Source organism: Phyllobates terribilis, unplaced genomic scaffold, assembly GCF_046119375.1.
Source record: "Phyllobates terribilis strain yellow unplaced genomic scaffold, ASM4611937v1 Scaffold_3__8_contigs__length_932513732, whole genome shotgun sequence".
Classification (NCBI taxonomy): domain Eukaryota; kingdom Metazoa; phylum Chordata; class Amphibia; order Anura; family Dendrobatidae; genus Phyllobates; species Phyllobates terribilis.
The window spans coordinates 622,020,638-622,039,607 of NW_027362763.1; the positions used below are offsets into that span (position 1 = coordinate 622,020,638).

The 18,970-nt window shown below is 41.2% G+C and overlaps 1 protein-coding gene across 1 annotated transcript in view; it reads right to left on the bottom strand.

Annotated features, from left to right (window-relative positions):
- Positions 1 to 18,970, bottom strand: part of SNX9 (sorting nexin 9) — a 270,467-nt gene that overhangs the window by 27,676 nt on the left and 223,821 nt on the right. Inside the window, exon 12 of the mRNA XM_073671526.1 lies at positions 11,403 to 11,506. Coding sequence (XP_073527627.1) covers positions 11,403 to 11,506 — 104 coding nt within the window. The remainder of the gene's footprint in view (positions 1 to 11,402; positions 11,507 to 18,970) is intronic.

An 18,970-nucleotide genomic window follows, 5' to 3' on the forward strand; every position in this document is an offset into this window, starting at 1 on the left:
TAAAGTCATTTCAAATGGCAACTTTAGGGCTTTAAGAAACACTAAAAGAAATCAAGATAAAAAATGTGGTACTCAGTAAGGGTAATTTTTTTCAGACCAAGCAGAGGGAAAAAAATTATGGAATCACTCAATTCTGAGGAAAAAATTATGGAATCACCCTGTAAATTTTAATTTTCAAAACTAACACCTGCATAAAATTAGATCTGCTCGTTAGTCTGCATCTAAAAAGTTGTGATCACACCATGGAGAGCTGTTGCACCAAGTGGACTGACATGAATCATGGCTCCAACACCAGAGATGTCAATTGAAACAAAAGGAGAGGATTATCAAACTTTTAAAAGAAGGTAAATCATCACGCAATGTTGCAAAAGATGTTGGTTGTTCACAGTCAGCTGTGTCTAAAATCTGGACCAAATACAATGAATGTAGAAATACCCGATATGTGGCTGTACAGTACTGCTTAGCCATAAAGCAAGACTCGGGAGGGACCGAACACTTTTTGCCTCCTGGAGCACAGATTTTCCTAGAATAGATTGCGGTTTCCATGTACAGAATCCCTACGTGCTAGAAGAGCAGAATTTCCCTCAAGTGACCCCATTTTTGAAATTATACTCCTTTGTGAATTTATCTCCAGGTGTAGTGATGATTTTCACTGCATGGGTGTTTTTCCAGAAGCAGCAGATGTTGCTGAGTGAAAATTTCAAAACTGCCGCAGTAGTGACCTGTATGTTGTAGTGACTTGTACGTTGTAGTGACCAGTACGTTATGCCCAGCTCAGCTCGTGCATCTGGAGACATGCACCCGTAAATTAGGCGGGCTGTCATCGCTACAGGAATGCCAAACATATGGACACTAACTGCGGTTTAGGCACACTGTGGAGCTCAGAAGGGAGGGGGACATTTAGATTTGGGAGTGCAGAATTCACAGGATTTCTTTGGAGGGCGAGAAGCCATTTAGTTTTTCCAGAGCCTTTGTGCTACCAGTAACGTGGAAGCCCCTATATTTCCGTTAACAGATCATGGACTTGAGTGGGGACTAGTTTTTGTTAAGAAAATTTTACATAACATTTTGGATCACATTTATCCTGCGCTTAGCACTTATATCGGGGCTTCCATAGAAATCTCCAAGTGACGTGATTCAGATGAAATCCTCGAGGGATCCACTCACTATAATGATGCAGCAGAGTTACTCTGGTCTCTGGCCTCTGTTCAGTTGTGTCCTTCTTTTTCAGAAGTTCACAAAACTGTGACCGACGGCACTTTTATGCACGCCTAAAAAGAATGACACTATCGGATCATAGGCCAGACAGCGTCCACAGTGCCTCCATCTGCCTCATTACATGGAATTTTCCATTGGGGGTTCCGTCTGAATCGCATATTTCAGAGATTTACACAGAAACCCCGGTGTAAGCGCTCAGCGTAGAGGGCAGGATAAATGGAGGCAAAATAAAGAAATCAACAGAAGGTGAAGAATTAGTTTTATTTATTTTTACGCCGTTCCTCATGCAGTATAAGTAATCAGGCGACTTTATTCTTCGGGTTGGTATGATTACAGTGATACCAGAGTTATATAGGGTTTTTATGATTGACAGCTCTCACACACTAAAAGACACTTTTTATTGTAAAAACAAGTTTTTGCATCGCCATATTTTGATAGCTATAATTTTTCCATATTTCTGCCGACAGTCAAGTGACATATTTTTTTTTGCGGGACGAGTTGACGTTTTTATTGGTACCATTTTTTGGGCAAATTATATCTTTTGATCATTATCTATTCTGATTTTTGCAAAGCAGAACGAACAAAAATCAGCAATTCAGGAATTGGTTTTTTTGGGTATGTCGTTCCGCGTGTGTAAAAATTGATAAGGCAGCCTTATTCTTCGGGTCAGTACCATTACACCGATACCACATTTATATAGTTTTCTTTATGTTTTAGCGCTTTTATACAAAAAAAAAACAAAAAACAGTTTCATATAAAAAAATAATTTTTGCATCGCTTTATTCTGAGATCTGTAACTTTTTTATTTTTCTGCTGATGGAGCTGTATTGCAGCTTGTTTTTGGCAGGACAAGAAGATATCAGATATCAGCGATACCATTTTTATTTGCATTCATAATTTTGATTGCGTTTTATTCCACTTCTTGTTCGGCGGATGATGATCAAGCATAGTTTTTAGCGTTTTCATTTATTTTTTTATGGTGTTCACTGAAGGGGTTAACTAGTGGGACAGTTTTATAGTCTGGTCATTCTGGACACAGCGATACCAAATATGTGCCTTTTTTGTTTATTTTTCTACACAGTTAAATGTTGTTTAGACACGGGGTCTTCTGTGGGCATACTACTACTCAGACAACACAGGGTGAGGGTAAAACAGTGTGGCAATACTTTATTGAACCACCAAAAGGACAATAAACAGAACAGTCCCAGCTAATACCCAAGATGGTACAACATTACACAGTCCTCATCTTTCTGCTGGCCCGCCTAGGATAGAACAGCTGTGACTTTGGGACTTTCAGGGTCAACTACCTCAACCAGTGGCCCCCTGCTTCTGGCGGGCCCCCACAGGGAGAAGGTTAGGAAGCTAGCAGTCCATCGAGGTACAAGGCTAGGAGACCCAAGGGTGCCAGCCTGGCCTCTCAGAGTTTCCATTGAGCCAGATGACCGGCTGGTCCCAATCTGGGCACTCCGAATGTCTCCATGGGTTCCAGGCGATCGGAGGGTCCCACCTGGCAACTTCAAACAACATATCCATGGGGCGAGGTGACTTCAACGTCCCAACCTTGTCTCCCCAAATGTATCCATTGACTCTCTGTTGGTCAATGGAGCAGATCCGTATCCCCTTAGGCCGGAATTATGTAGAATCCTAATCTGTCTCTCTTTGGTTAAAGCCAAGCTTCCAAGCTGATGTTCTGACGAATTCCAAGCTGATGTCTGATCTTTTGTTTCTCCTTGATTCTCTTTGCAGCAGGATAGAAAAACTCTTTTTATATTTACATATGTGAATAAGGTCATCAATCACAGATTGGGGGGAAAGGTCAAGGCTCAGGTCTCATTGTTTGAGCATTTAATGAATTTGTGTAGTTTGTCCTCCTGTCTTGTGAGTCAACAAGCCACAGGGTCCAACACAAAAGTTAATCAACATATTTAGCAAACATTCATTGTTCCATGCTGAGTCACTGTCCTTCTTGACCAGCCACAGAAATATACATACATTCACAAGACAACATAAACAAAATAGTGTATTTCTCTTGGCTTAACAAATCTAATAGTCTGGATGATTAAGATTATAGGCTGTAACGTCACAAATATGTTTGTTGGATTAATATTTTTTCTATTGTTTTGTTCTTTGTTTTGTGATTTTGTTTTATATTTTTATTTTCATAATTTTTATTAACTTTTTTATATTATCCCACAATGGGACATCAACTTTCTCTGCCTTGATTGCTGATCTAATGCTCAGCCTGCACTTCACTTTCTATGCTTGTTAAACTTGTATGTTTTCCACCGGTCAGTCTGGCCTATTGTATCGCTGTACCCCTCCTGCTTCCTTGCTCGTAGCTTCCCAGAGGATCTCTATGACATCTCAAGATAATATGGCCCTTCCTGCCTGGGCTCATTATCTAAGGTGATTACCTTTTGCGGAGTATGCGGGAGTTAAGAACCCCACGGATAGACACAATGAATCTGTGACGAGGTCCACTTTTGAACCGGCAGGTTTTGCCCTTTGCCCAGCCTTTTCTGCCACTTGGGTCCCCAAGGTGTTGACGGCGTGGGCTAAGCATTTGCGATTTTGCGATTTAGTTTTTTGATGGTTCCCAGGATTTGGAATTCATCAAGATCACAGATAAGATTACACAGGCAAGGAAGTATCTGAATGCATCCTTAGAAGTGGCGGAGTAATCTGTCCAGGCAGGAAGTAATTGGGTAGCAATTTGGAGTATGCTGTGGGTCAAAGGTGTGGAGGGCACACCTAGCTTCAAAAAGATCGCTGTTTGACTACCATTCCAGGGGTCTCTCTTATTTGGAATAGGAGCACCCTGCTTCCTCACTCCAGGGTCATTTGTCCTTTTCGGAAGCGTGGGGCCTTGCAAGCCAGTCCCTTTCGTAAATTTCCAGCACCGAATGAGTTGGGTAGGCAGGTGAGACCAAAGGTCTCCCAGGAGAGCTACCTTTTAGACCAACACCTGTCAGATGCAATTCTGGATCAGGGGCTAGGCCCTCTACGTCCAGAGGCAACAGGAAAGTCAATGCTTGATGGGCAGCTCCTACTCAGGGATTCTTCCCAATAGGTGGCCGCCACCTCTTTTTTTTCAGGAGGCATGGCTTAGGACAATCAGTCATCTTTGGGTCAGGGAGGTCATCTCTTTGGGTTACAGAATAGAGTTCACTACTCTACTTCAGGATCATTAATTTTGCTCTCATCCTCCCAGGTCTCCCTGTTTCGACTAGGCGATAGTTTCCCTGCTTCAGGCAGGGGTGATTGTAGTTGTTTAAAGTTCAGAGCACTTCAGGGGTATTTATTCAAACCTATTTATCATTCCCAAAAAGGATGGCTTGATGCGGCCTATCTTAGATTTAAGGCGCCTGAGTAAATGTTTTCGGTTTCGTTGCTTCAAGGAGGAGTCGCTCCGATCAGTGATCGCATAGAAGCCGAGGAATTTCTTTGTTCGGTAGATATTCGGGATGCTTATCTGCATGTGGCAATTTTTCCAGATCATCAGAGCTTTCTTCACTTTGTTGTCATTTAAGATCACTCCCATTCAGACTGGCCACAGCGCCCAGGGTATTCCCGAAGATTATGGTGCTGCTACGGTCCAGGGGGAATAATTGATTCCCTCTAACTGGACGATATTCTTGTCAAAGAGTCACCCTTTGCTCAGAATCCAGAGAGCCTGCAGATTGTTCTACAGACTCTGGAGCGATTCATTTGGATTGTCAACAAGGCAAAGTATATTTTGGTTTTGACACAGTGGCTACGGATTTTGGGAATGGTGTTCACACAGTTTAGACATCAGTATTTCTTCCAGAGGAGAAGAGATTATTTCTTCAGTCTCCCATCAGAACTTTGAAGCATCCAAGCTAAGATTCCCTACCATTTTGTAAGAAGGTCCTAGGAAAGATGGTGGCGACATTCAAGGCAGTGCCATTTGCTCAATTTCAGTCAAGGCCTCTACACAACACGCTTCTAGCCTCTTGGGAAAGGTTAATACAGTCCCGGGATTGGCCTATTAGTCTACCCCTTCGCTGTCGCCAGTATCTCAGGTTGCAGTTAACGTCAGCCCTATTAACTCAGGGTTGCTCTTTTCGTCCCAGTCAGTGGCAGGTGCTCACCACAGATGTCAGCCTTTCCGGCTGGGGAGCAATCTTCTGTCACTTGACGGTCCAGGAAGTCTAGAGCAGTCAGGAGAGACTTCTCCCAACCAATGTGCTAGAGCTCAGGCCTCTCCGGCTTTTACATTGGCAAGGCTTTGTCCAAGGGTTGCAAATCATGGTACAATTAAACAATGCTACTGCTGTGGCCTATATCAATCGCTGGGGTGGGGGGGGGGGCACACAAACATCATCTGCCATGATGGAGGTTACAGGGATTTTGTAGTGGGCAGAAGACGAGGTTCCTCTAATCTCGGCAGTTCATATACCAGGGGTAGACTTTTTAAGTCATCAGCAGCTACCTGCAGGAGAGTGAGCTCTTCACCCGGAGGTGTTCAGGCAGATTTTTTGGCAGTGGAGTACACCAGGTGTCGATCTAAAGGCATCCAGATTAAACCTCAAGGTGCCGAAATTTATGGCAAGTTGCCAAGACTCTCAGTTGATCACAAATCGACGCACTGGTAATCTCTTGGTGCCAGTTCTCTCTGCCATACCTCTTCCCCCTCTACCCAGACTTCTCAAGAAGATCAGGAGCAGAGGGTGTTTCAGTCATTCTCATTGCTCCAGACTGGCTTTGGAGGGCCTGGTATTTGGAGGTTATCAACCTCCTGGCGAATGCTCCATTGGCTCTTCCGGACCACCCGGACCTTCTGTCCCAGGGTCCGTCCATCCATCTGAATTTACGGGCGCTCAATTTAATGGCGTGGCTGTTGAAGCAATGATTTTCAGGGCAACCGATCTGCCTGAATCAAGCATCCAGACTATGATTAGAGACTGGAAGCCATCCTGATAGAGAGTCTACCATCGCAAATGGAGGCCTTGTTTTCATTGATGATAGTCTACCATTACTTCGCGAATGTCTTTTTTTCTAGCCAGCACCGCTCACCTTCTTACAGCCCGGATTGCAGGCAGTGCTGTCCCTTAGCTCCTTCAAGGGTCACGCGTCCACCCTGGCTATTCTGTTTGAGAGATTTTTGCCATATAAATCTCAAGTTAAGACTTTTCTACTGGTGGTGACGCATGTTAAGCCACCCTGAATCTTGTTTTGGAGCTCTTCACTCTCCGTCTTTTGAGCTTATCAGAGAGATCTGTATATTTTTTCTTTCTTATAGGGTTGCTTTCCTTATAGCCATTACTTCTATTAGGAAAATCTCGGAGCTAACAGCTCTGTCTTGTCACGCTCCTTATCTTATTCTTCATTAGGATAAGGTAGTCTTGAGGCCAGTTCAGTCTTTTCTCCAGAAGGTGGTCTTGAGTTTTCACCTAAAAGAGCAAATTATTTTACCTTCCTTTTCTCTGGCACCATCTCATTCCATTGAGAAGGCTCTGCCCAGGTTGGACGTTGTTAGAGCCGTAAGGTACTATTTATCGTTGGGATTCCTTGTTTATTATACCAGAGGGACCTTGTAGGGGTTAGACCGCTTCTAAAGCAACCATTGCCCACTGGATTAAGACTGCTATTATACAGGCCTGAAGAGCTAAGGCCAGGGTGGCCACATTTAGGATTAGGGCACATCTATGCGAGCAGTTCGTCATCAGGCATCAGCTTTGCAGCTCTGTAAAGCAGTTACTTGGGCATAGGTGCATACAAGTTTTATAGGGTCCATACTTTTGCCTTGGTAGTTGGAATGCATGGTAGGAAGATACTGCAGAAGGCAGTAGTCCAAACTTTTGCTTGATTTACGGAGGAAGACTAGGTTGTAACATTATATTTAATTCTTTCCCACTCTCGAGAAAGCTTGGGTTCTGTGTCCCCCAATGAAAAAAATACATTTTTGGTACTCACCATAAAATCTGTCTCTCCCAGTCTTCATTGGGGACATAGCTCCCTACCCTTGGTTGCCCGGTTGGGCATGCAGTTATTTTTCTTCTTGTCTTAATTATTTTCTTTTCTCCTCCTACTGCTTTATCACAAAACCGAGGAGGCCTGACTCCAGCAGGCAAGGTATAGTCTGCTGTGGAGGAGCTAGTTTCATTTAAATGCAGTAATAGTGTCAGCCTCCAGGTAGCAGCGGACTATCCCATGGTTCTGTGTCCCCCAATGAAGATTACAAGAAACAGATTTTACGGTGAGTACCAAAATCTACTTTTTCCATCATCACAGGATGCAGCAAGGCCCTGCAATGTTAGCCATGGGCAAATAGGGTGTTTGTCCTTGTGGTGTGCACGCATATAGTATGGGACTATTAAGCTGTTAGCTGGCATGGTGCTTTACACCCAACCATGTGGCTGGCACTTTACACAAATTTAATTTCTCAACATTTTACGCGACCAATAACATTTTAGCTTTTTTGTTAATAGAGTGAAGGGAGGGCTTACAGACCAAAAGATCCCATATATGAGATTTTTTTTTAATTTTTTTATTTTTAATGGGGAAAAAGGGAGGCAATTTGAACATTTAATTTTTTTTTTTCATATTTTTAAAATATTTGCCGATTAGCCAATATTGCTGTAAAAATCACAGTCTCCCATGAAGCCCAGCCACAGACTGGACTTCGACACACTTCATAACAGAATCAGGGGTCTTTGGCAGACAATGGCTTGGTCTCTTTCTTTTGCAGCAACAATTGAAATCTAAGGAAACAGTTTCCCTCTGGCATACTGGTAAGACATTTGAGGAAAAAAATAGACAAATAGCTGTATGAATAGAAATTATACTTTTGAGGAGAAGGAGTTGGGAAGAGTATCCACTTAAAATTTATTCTAACATATGCCAACAGCTAATTTATAGGATTATACATTCCTTTATGCAAAATACATCACTTTATCACAAGATAAAAACAAAAATTATATAACAGCACACGAACCCTGACTTTGCGTAAAAGTCACATGTGTACATGGTGTCTTTTTCAGGCTGATTCCGGCCAAAAATAATGAACATATGCACAGCAGTGTCAAAATGACTTGCTGTGTGCTTTGTCTGTCTATTGTAACTTGTTTTAAATGCTTTAGGTTTCTTAAGACTTCTTTTGACTGTTTCTCCTTGGAAACTGCTCATTATTTTATAGCTAACAAGAAAAAAGTGCCGTTGGCAGAGATGAAGCAAAAAACACAAAGACGACGCTTCAGGAAAAAATTACCGACATTTTCCTGAGGAGTCTTCCCATGGCAAAAATTTAGTGGGTACTCTGGTATTTGGGAGGTCTTGTTCACATACCCCAACATTACCTCCCACCGGTTCACAGCACCAGTCACAATCCATTAGCGATGCCCCTCCATTACAGATACATGTTGGGAGATGTACAGTAACTTGGGAAAAAGTGACGTTGCTACAAATATGGTGGTTATGCCAAACACTACTTCTAAGTCACAGTCTTAATGATTGTCACAGAGGTGTAATGTTTAATCAATGCAGTGGTAAATTTAAGAAGAACATGGTAAGAGGGTCAACAACAACACAATACACTACTATAACATCTCATGGAGAGTAACAAAGCTACTAATACCCTTTTATGGAGTACCCCACAATGACTAAATAAGGGTCATCAACTACAGTTAGGTCCATATATATTTGGACAGAGACAACATTTTTCTAAATTTGGTTCTAGACATTACCAAAATGAATTTTAAACAAAACAATTCAGATGCAGTTGAAGTTCAGACTTTCAGCTTTCATTTGAGGGTATCCACATTAAAATTGGATGAAGGGTTTAGGAGTTACAGCTCCTTAACATGAGCCACCCTGTTTTCAAAGGGACCAAAAGTAATTGGACAATTGACTCCAATGCTATTTCATGGACAGGTGTGGGCAATCCCTTCGTTATGTCATTCTCAATTAAGCAGATAAAAGGCCTGGAGTTGATTTGAGGTGTGGTGCTTGCATTTGGAAGGTTTTGCTGTGAAGTAAACATGCGGTCAAAGGAGCTCTCCATGCAGGTGAAACAAGCCATCCTTAAGCTGCAAAAACAGAAAAAACCCATCCGAGAAATTGCTACAATATTAGGAGTGGCAAAATCTACAGTTTAGTACATCCTGACAAAGAAAGCACTGGTGAACTCATCAATGCAAAAAGACCTGAGAGCCCACGGAAGACAACAGTGGTGGATGTTCGCAGAATAATCTCCATGGTGAAGAGAAACCCATTCACAACAGCCAACCAAGTGAACAACACTCTCCAGGAGGTAGGCGTATCAATATCCAAATCTACCATAAAGAGAAGACTGCATGAAAGTAAATACAGAGGATTCACTGCACGGTGCAAGCCACTCATAAGCATCAAGAATAAAAAGGCTAGACTGGACTTCGCTAAAAAACATCTAAAATAGCCAGCACAGTTCTGGAAGAACATTCTTTGGACAGATGAAACCAACATCAACCTCTACCAGAATGACGGAAAGAGAAAAGTATGGCGAAGGCGTGATACAGCTCATGATCCAAAGCATACCACATCATCTGTAAAACACGGCGGAGGCAGTGTGATGGCTTGGGCATGCATGGCTGCCAGTGGCACCGGGTCACTAGTGTTTATTGATGATGTGACACAGGACAGAAGTAGCCGAATTAATTCTGATGTATTCAGAGCCATACTGTGTGCTCAGATCCAGCCAAATGCAGCCAAACTGATTGGTCGTCGTTTCATACTACAGATGGACAATGACCCAAAACATAAAGCCAAAGCAACCCAGGAGTTTATTAAAGCAAAGAAGTGGAATATTCTTTAATGGCCAAGTCAGTCACCTGATCTCAACCCAATTGAGCATGCATTTCACTTGTTAAAGACTAAACTTCAGACAGAAAGGCCCACAAACAAACAGCAACTGAAAACTACCGAAGTGAAGGCCTGGCAGAGCATCAAAAAGGAGGAAACACAGCGTCTGGTGATGTCCATGAGTTCAAGACTTCAGGCAGTCATTGCCAACAAAGGGTTTTCAACCAAGTACTAGAAATGAACATTTTATTTACAATTATTTAATCTGTCCAATTACTTTTGGTCCCTTTAAAAACAGGGTGGCACATGTTAAGGAGCTGAAACTCCTAAACCCTTCATCCAATTTTAATGTGGATACCCTCAAATGAAAGCTGAAAGTCTGAACTTCAACTGCATCTGAATTATTTTGTTTAAAATTCATTGTGGTAATGTCTAGAACCAAAATTAGAAAAATGTTGTCTCTGTCCAAATATATATGGACCTAACTGTATATCATGTTGAGTAAATTGTACTCAAAGCAAACTGTTCATACCCACATTTATTAAATATCTGAAAACATTAGAAACAATTTTGCAATACTACCTAATTTCTTACATCATTCACAAACCAATAACAGATGGATAACACTCACACTTTTCACATGTTAGCCAAAGACAATTTCTACATCCTCAACCTAACCCCCCTTCATGCCCCTGCCTCCCTGCTTAAAGGGGTATTCCCATCTTCAAGATCCTATCCCAATATGTAGTAGGTGTAATAATAGTAATATTAGCAAATATCTTCAATTAGAAATGTAGTATATTTTTTCTGATTCGCCATGTCTCTTTCCTCATGTGCAGGTATAGTAGGACCTTAGGTATCCATGGTTAGGTCCACTGATGAAGTCACAGTTGGCTAGCTAGTTGCTACTGGTCGTAACCATGGATACCTAAGGTCCTGTATTGCCTGCACATGAGGAAAGAGATAGTGAATCAAAAATACTATACTACATTTCTAATTGGAAATATTTGCTAATATTATTATTATTACACCTACTACATATTGAGATAGGATCTTGGAGATGGGAATACCCCTTTGACTCCTTCTTTGTTCCTCGATAGTTTTCAAAGTTCTCCTCCATGTTAGGTTTTTCTTTTACACTATAACTAAAACTGTTCTATTGCTTATTGTCGCAGGTTGGACATAGAAGGTCACTACATCACACAAGATATTCCCAAGATGAAAAGAAGAATAGCACACTAATGTTTATTCATTTACCATTTTTTTCTTATAAAATGCTCATTTTCTAAGACAGTTGTTCTGTATTGTATGCGGTTTGCATTGCTGAATGCATTTAATAAAAAGAATACTGAAAAGAAACCTATATTTTTTGTGAGTTAACATACGTCCTGTGCATCGCTTCCAGTGCTCCTGGCCTACATTAAGCAAGTCCTTCACACCATCATCCATTGATCTGGTGAACCTGCTGACCGCTTCACACTTCTGTTCCCTGTAGGAACAAATAAACATTTAGAATACAATCATGCATAGTTCCATTCCAAATAAAACATGTTAAACTAGAAAAGCTTTCAATCCTTGCACAACTAATCATCCGATGCCACAGCAAAAAAAAAAAAGGAGCTTTATAAAGACCAACACACCACAACAAGATAGGCTAATTAGTATGGGTAAAATACGCATTCGAAGAACACTGTCATTTTAATCTGTCAGATGTAGTTAGATCCAAACATTAAAGCGTCACTAACTTCGGAGAGCAGAAAAAAGGCTTTTTCTCTAATCTAAAAACCAAAGAAACCAAATTATCGCAAAAAACAGACATTGCCTATAATTACCAATCATTGTACAGAATTGCATGGGTTCAAAATATATTGAAAAATGGAGAAAAAAAAAAAAAAAAAAGAAGAAAAAAAATGCACACCAGGCCAGTACAAATATATAAACTGTACCTATAAAGTGCGTGATCAAGTGAAAAAATACTGTTGTTCGCAATAATTAATAGCTGGTTTATATATTTTCTTCCTTGTTTTTTTTTAGTTGCAAGTGACAGAACAAGACAAGAGAGATCTTATGTGTAGTTTTTAAAGAGTAACCGGCATTTTAATTTTTATTAAATAAATTTATTGTACACATGAAAATAACCAACTTTGCAACATAACTTATAAGATATTTAATTAATCCTTCTCTCCTCCTTGACTGATTGCTCACTTTCAATTCAAAGGTAAAATTACTGACTTAGGAGATGCCAGTTGGTGCTTCTAAGATTCTATGGAAAGCAGAAAGGGAGGAGGGAGAAGCTAAAAGCAGACACAAACATTCTTCTGCAAGTTCCCCTGAAACAAAATTTACACTTTTTTCCATATATTTAAACTGTAACTGTCCTTTTAGGAAAACTTACAGCAGAATGAGTGTGTCTGCCTCTAGATCAGTGTTTCCCAAACATTGTCCTCACTGCCCCCAACACAAAATCTCGAGTAGCAACTGCTATCTCACAAATGTCAAAATTAGTCTTCACTGAATGAAGATTTAACAGCTTTCACCCTAGAATCGAGAATGAAAGATCAGTATAAGAGGAGAAAGAAGCAGATTTCTCTGATAAGATATGTTACAAAGTTGGTTATTTTCATGTGCACTATTGATTTATGAAATAACAATGAAAACAATGGTTAGGGTATGTGCGCACGATCAGGATTTGAAGCAGAAATTTCCTGAGCGTTTTTGCATCTCTTTGGCAGGAAAAACACTGGGCATTTTTGATGTGGTTTTGACGCGTTTTTTTCAAGCGTTTTTGAAGTTTTGTAAATCAATGAATGCTTTTTGGAGCTAAATTAAGTTATTTGGTGGGAAATTGCTTAAAACTTGGATTACCATCAGAACTAGGGTGAGTATATTGGTTAATTTGAATGATTAAAGAAAGTGTCTGTTGTATTTCAAATAAAGTGTTTGCTCTGTGTCGGTTTATTTAACGCTTTACTTTAATTTAATTGGGTTTGGTCATGAAAAGGTGTGATTTGACACCTTGTCATCACCAAACAAAAGAGCTGGGTGTCAGCTAGTCCCATTCACCCAATCTTCATTAGCATTTCTATTCACGTAATTTATGCGGCAGATGTGAGCTGCTATGTTTAGCCTGGGAAGGTGCCATTTGCAAACATTTTCCCTGGTCATTAATAACATCTCACAGCTGGTTCGCTAGCCACTATGTCCCCCCGATCAGCACTCAGCAGCGCTTTGGACGCAGAATATTTTTTTTGCATCCAAAACGCTGTGTTCTAATGCCGCACTTTTGTTGTCGGTACATGTGAATTCACCGCATATAATGACACTTCAATCGGTCAAAATCTCCAGCAGAGACTAGCGTGTCCGCTACAGAAATTGACATGCTGCGGGTGAGTTTAGGTACGAGGCCACGATCAGGAGCCGCTGCAGATTTGATGCTCCATGGTTATACAGCGCCAAACCCGCAGCGTCCAGATATTACAGCATAGTGGATGAGCTCTCGAGAAATCCCATGTTCACTACACGTGCATCAGAGGCTGTGGATCACCAGTGGACACTGACATGCGACGTGTCTTTCAGGACAGCAGCATATCAATTTCTCTTGCGGAGTTGCTAGTCTCTGCAACAGAAATTTGACAACTAGAATATATTGAATGCGGTAAATACGCATAGTTCAGTAAACACATGTGGATTTACCTGCGTTCAATAGAATGCAACGTTTTGGACGCAGCAAAAAATGTGTGTCCAAAGCGCTGCTACATACGGATCGTGGGCACAGAGCCTAAAATTTTAAAAAAATTATGGCGTGGGCTCCCGTGTCATTTTTATAACTAGCAGAGGGAAAGCCGACCACTGGGGGCTTATATTAGTAGCTTATATTAGTAGCCAGGATGGGGTCATTAGCCAACAATGTTACCTGGCTATTAATATCAGCCCACAGCTGTTTGTTTAGCCTTTACTGGCTAGATTACAGGGGACCCCACTAAAAAATTGACGTGAGGTCCCCTTATAAAATCTAACCAGCAAAGGCTAAACTAGACAGCTGTGGGCTGATATTAATAGCCAAGGCAAGGGCCATGAATACTAGCCAACTCCGCAGCTATTAATATCACCCCCTCAGCAGTCCCAGAAATAGGGCAGCCCTGTAGCGGTGGCGAGTGGGGTAATGGGGTTGGGGTTCACGTCAGCCTTGTATTGGCGGCTGACTTGAAGCCCTGGTTAGTAATGGAGGCAGTCTATAAGACACCCCATTACTAACTGCATAGTAAAATGGTCGCCACTTTTTCAATAAAAGACAAGGCCAGAATAAAGCATTTTAATGAAATAAACACACATGGTTCTACAATTTTTTTTATTACCCTCTGTCCGCGAAGCCCTCGTTCTCCTAAAAAAAAGTAAAACAACAAACAGCCATACTCCTCACCTGTCCACCGTCAACGATGTAGTCCACGATTATGCAGAGTGTCCCGCGGCGATCTGGCTCACTTCTACAGCAGTGACATCAGAAATCACATTTGTCACTGCTGTAGAAGACAGCATTGTATACTGACAGGGAGTGTAAAATCATTCCTGTCAATGTACATTGCTGCTGGAGGTCACTGGGGTTGATCAGCTGAAGATAACCTCATCAGCCCCGGTGAGCTTACCTCCCTGGGAACATTCTTGCAAATGTTCCCAGGGGACCGATCAGCTGATGGTCACGTGACCATCAGCTGAAAAGTGACGTCACCGCAGGTCCTGGCAGCTCGGTACACTGCGGGTAGTGAGCCCACTCACCACAGTATACCACTGGCTGCCAGGGAGAGAGCATCGCCGGGGACCAGGAGGACACAGAGGGCCGCTGGACAGGGGAGTATAAAGGTTAATTTATTTTGTTATTGTTTTGACAGCGGGCACGCGGGCTGCGCAGAGCAGACTACTGTTCCTCCCATCCACGCCGCTCTCGCTGTTATCAGCGGGAAAGACGTTTGGATGAGAGGAGATGTAGTCCTCCTCTCCCGACCCAGGTACCACCCACAGCGCGTTTCCGGCGCGATTTCACGCCCATTGACTTTAATTGAAACGCAGCAAATCCGCAGGTATAGATATTCTACCTGCGGGTTTGCTGTGATTCAATGGACCTCAATGGGTGCGAATTTGCAGCGGAATCGCGCAATAAATGGTAATACTGCGGTTTTTACCGCAATGGTAATCTGGAGCGGAAATTTCCACATCTTGTGCACAGTACATCCAGATTACTATTGCTATACATAGCAGACCTATTAACAAGCGTTTTCTCAACGAAAAAAACGCCATGGAAACGCATGAAAAACGTATCGTGTGCACATAGCCTTACTCTTTAAAGTCCTGCATCTTGAGAGTCTCGTGGTAAGACGAAAAGTTATCGGTGATAACGCAGGACACTACATTCTATGCGGAAGAACCTGTACTCTTGGAAAATACTGCGACTTTACAAATCATAGAAGAGGAATGAGATCTTACATTTAATTTTTAACTAACATGAAACAAGGAAGGAAATAAATATAAGCCAGCAATCAATTATTGATTTTCAGAAACATAATTATTGAAGTTGGCCATTATTGCTCTTTCTACCAATTGGGAAAGGATTGTGATCGGAATATGTGAGCCAGAGGCATTATCTTGAATTACACCATAAATACTGGTTTATTGATTTACTAGTTCACTACTATGCATTTATGCTTGACTGACTGTGTTAACTATAATTTGTGTAATTACAGGGAATGTGAAACCTAAATACTTTGGCAGCAAATGGAGGGGCCAATGTAAGAAATAAAGTAAGACATGGTAGTTATAAACTGCATGAAGATACTAAACCTATAAATATAAAAAAAGGACTTTTATTGTATGAAAACATTAAACATCAAAGAGTAAAAGTGGTTATATTAATATGAAAATTGTTTCCCAAAAGAAGTATTCAGAAAATACATCATGCAGACATCATTTGCAATAGTTTCCAAAATAATGCAAAGATTATATATGTAAAATTCAAAGTGAATACGATATGCGCTGCTAGGAAAAAATATAATTTTAAAAAGAAGTAATGTGGTTACAGTAGAATAGTATAATATCCACTATATGAAAACGGTCTATAGCATTAATCCAAGTGAAATTAAACTTAAAACATACACATATTCTGGTTTCCTTTCATACTAGTCTTATAAACGCTCAAAATCTAAAATGTAGAGTTAAACTGAGTCAAGATACATACAGTGAAAATAGTGCATACAGTAAACATTATATACAGTGGGTACGGAAAATATTCAGACTTCTTTAAATTTTTCACTTCGTTTCATTGTAGGCATTTGGTAAATTCTAAAAAGTTCATTTTTTTCTCATTAATGTACACTCTGCACCCCATCTTGACTGAAAAAAAACCCAGAAATTTAGAAATTTTTGCAAATTTATTAAAAAAGAAAAACTGAAATATCACATGGTCATAAGTATTCAGACATTTGCTCAGACACTCATATTTAAGTCACATGCTGTCCATTTCCTTGTGATCGTTCTACTCCTTCATTGGAGTCCAGCTGTGTTTAATTAAACTGACTGGACTTGATTTGGAAAGGCACACACCTGTGTATATAAGACCTCACAGCTAACAGTGCATGTCAGACCAAAAGAGTATCATGAGCTCAAAGGAACTGCCCAAGGAGCTCAGAGACAGATTTGTGGGAAGGCACAGATCTGGCCAAGGTTACAAAAGAATTTCTGCAGTACTCAAGGTTCCTAAGAGCACAGTGGCCTCCATAATCCCTAACTAGAATACGTTTGGGACCACCAGAAGTTTTCCTAGACCTAGCCGGCCAGCCAAACTGAGCAATCGTGAGAGAAAAGCCTTGGTGATAGAGGTAAAGAAGAACCTCAAGATCACTGTGGCTGAGCTCCAGAGATGCAGTAGGGAGATGGGAGAAAGTTCCACAAGTGAACCATCACTGCAGCCCTCCACCAGTCGGGCCTTTATGGTAGAGTGGCCCGACGGAAGCCTCTCCTCAGTGCAAGACATATGAAAGCCTGCATAGAGTTTGCTCAAAAACACATGAAGGATTCCCAGACAATGAGAAATAAGATTATCTGGTCTGATGAGACGAAGATAGAACTTTTTTGTGATAATTTAAGCAGCATGTGTGGAGAAAACCAGGCACTGCTCATCAACAGCCCAAAACAATCCCAGCAGTGAAACATGGTGGTGGCAGCATCATACTATGGGGATGTTTTTCAGCTGCAGGGACAGGACTGATTACAATTTAAGGAAAAATGAATGCGGCCAAGTACAGAGATAGCCTGGATGAAAACCTCTTCCAGAGTGCTCTGGACCTCAGACTTGGCCGAAGGTTCACCTTCCAACAGGACAATGACCCTAAGCACACAGCTAAAATAACAAAGGAGTGGCTTAAGAACAACTCTGTAACCATTCTTGACTGGCCCATCCAGAGCCCTGACCTAAACCCAATTGAGCATCTCTGGAGAGACCTGAAAATGGCTGGCCACCAACGTTCACCATCCAACCTGACGGAACTGGAGAGGATCTGCAAGGAAGAATGGCAGAGGATCCCCAAATCCAGGTGTGAGAAACTTGTTGCATCATTCCCAAGAAGACTCATGGTTGTACTAGTTCAAAAGGATGCTTCTACTCAATACTGAGCAAAGGGTCTGAATACCTATGACTACGTGATATTTCAGTTTTTCCTTTTTTCAAAAAATTTACTAAAATTTCTACATTTCTTTTTTTTTTTCAGTCAAGATGGGGTGCAGAGTGTACATTAATGAGAAAAAAATTAAGTTTTTAGAATTTACCAAATGGCTGCAATGAAACAAAGTGAAAAATTTAAAGTGGTCTGAATACTTTCGTATCCACTGTAAGTTACATATTCTAATAGTATAATTTAAACCGTGCATAATGTATATTACCTCTTGAATGCCAGATGCACGTTTCGCCTGGATGAAGCCAATTTTACTTGGATTAATGCTATACACCTTTTTCATATAGTGGATATTATACTACAAGAGTCAGTCAATAAGTAATGCCTCCTATTTTTTTTCTCCTTAAATAACGTAGTTATGTTAAATATTCGAATTTGGCACAATTCCTCAAACCTTCTTCTCCAATCTACAGCAACTTCCTGCACCAACAGGTGGCAGGACTGTATCCGTTTGCAAAATGGCTGACATCGATGTTCGTATTAGACAACGTTCTGTGATTGAATTCTTGCAGAAGGTGAAACGCCCTTTCGAATTCATGAGAGACTGAACAATGTGTACGGTGATGCAACAGTGGATGTCAGTACTGTTAGACGATGGGTTCGTTGCTGTAACACAGCTGAAGGGCCATCACCGTGGGCTGACAAAATGCGGAGTGGCAGGCCAGTAACCGCAGTGACTCCAAGCAACATTCAGCGAGTCGCTGACATCATTCGTGGTGACCGCCGGGTGACAGCAGAAGAATTGTGTGGCATTATCTGTCTCAGTAAAGGCAGTGTGATGAAAATTATTGGACAACTGGGATACAGAAAAGTTTGTGCACGGTGGGTCCCAAGAATGCTTTTTACCATGCTGGAATACATGCCCTTGTTAAACGGTGGACCAAGACTGTGGTAATGGATAGAGATTATATTGAAAAGTGACAAATTAATCGATAATGTTGTGGTTTTCAACCTATGTAATTGCATTTGAATTTCTTGCCAATTAAAAGGAGAAAAAAAATAGGAGGCATTACTTATTGACTGACCCTCGTATTTTACTGTAACCACATTACCTCTTTTTCAAATTATATTTTTCCTAACAATCCATATCATATTCACTTTGAATGTTACATATATAGGACAGCACAGTGGCTGAGTGGTTAGCATTGCAGCGCTGGGGTCTTGGGTTCAAATCCCACCAAGGACAACATCCACAAGGAGTTTCTATGTTCTTCCCATGTTTGCGTGGGTTTCGT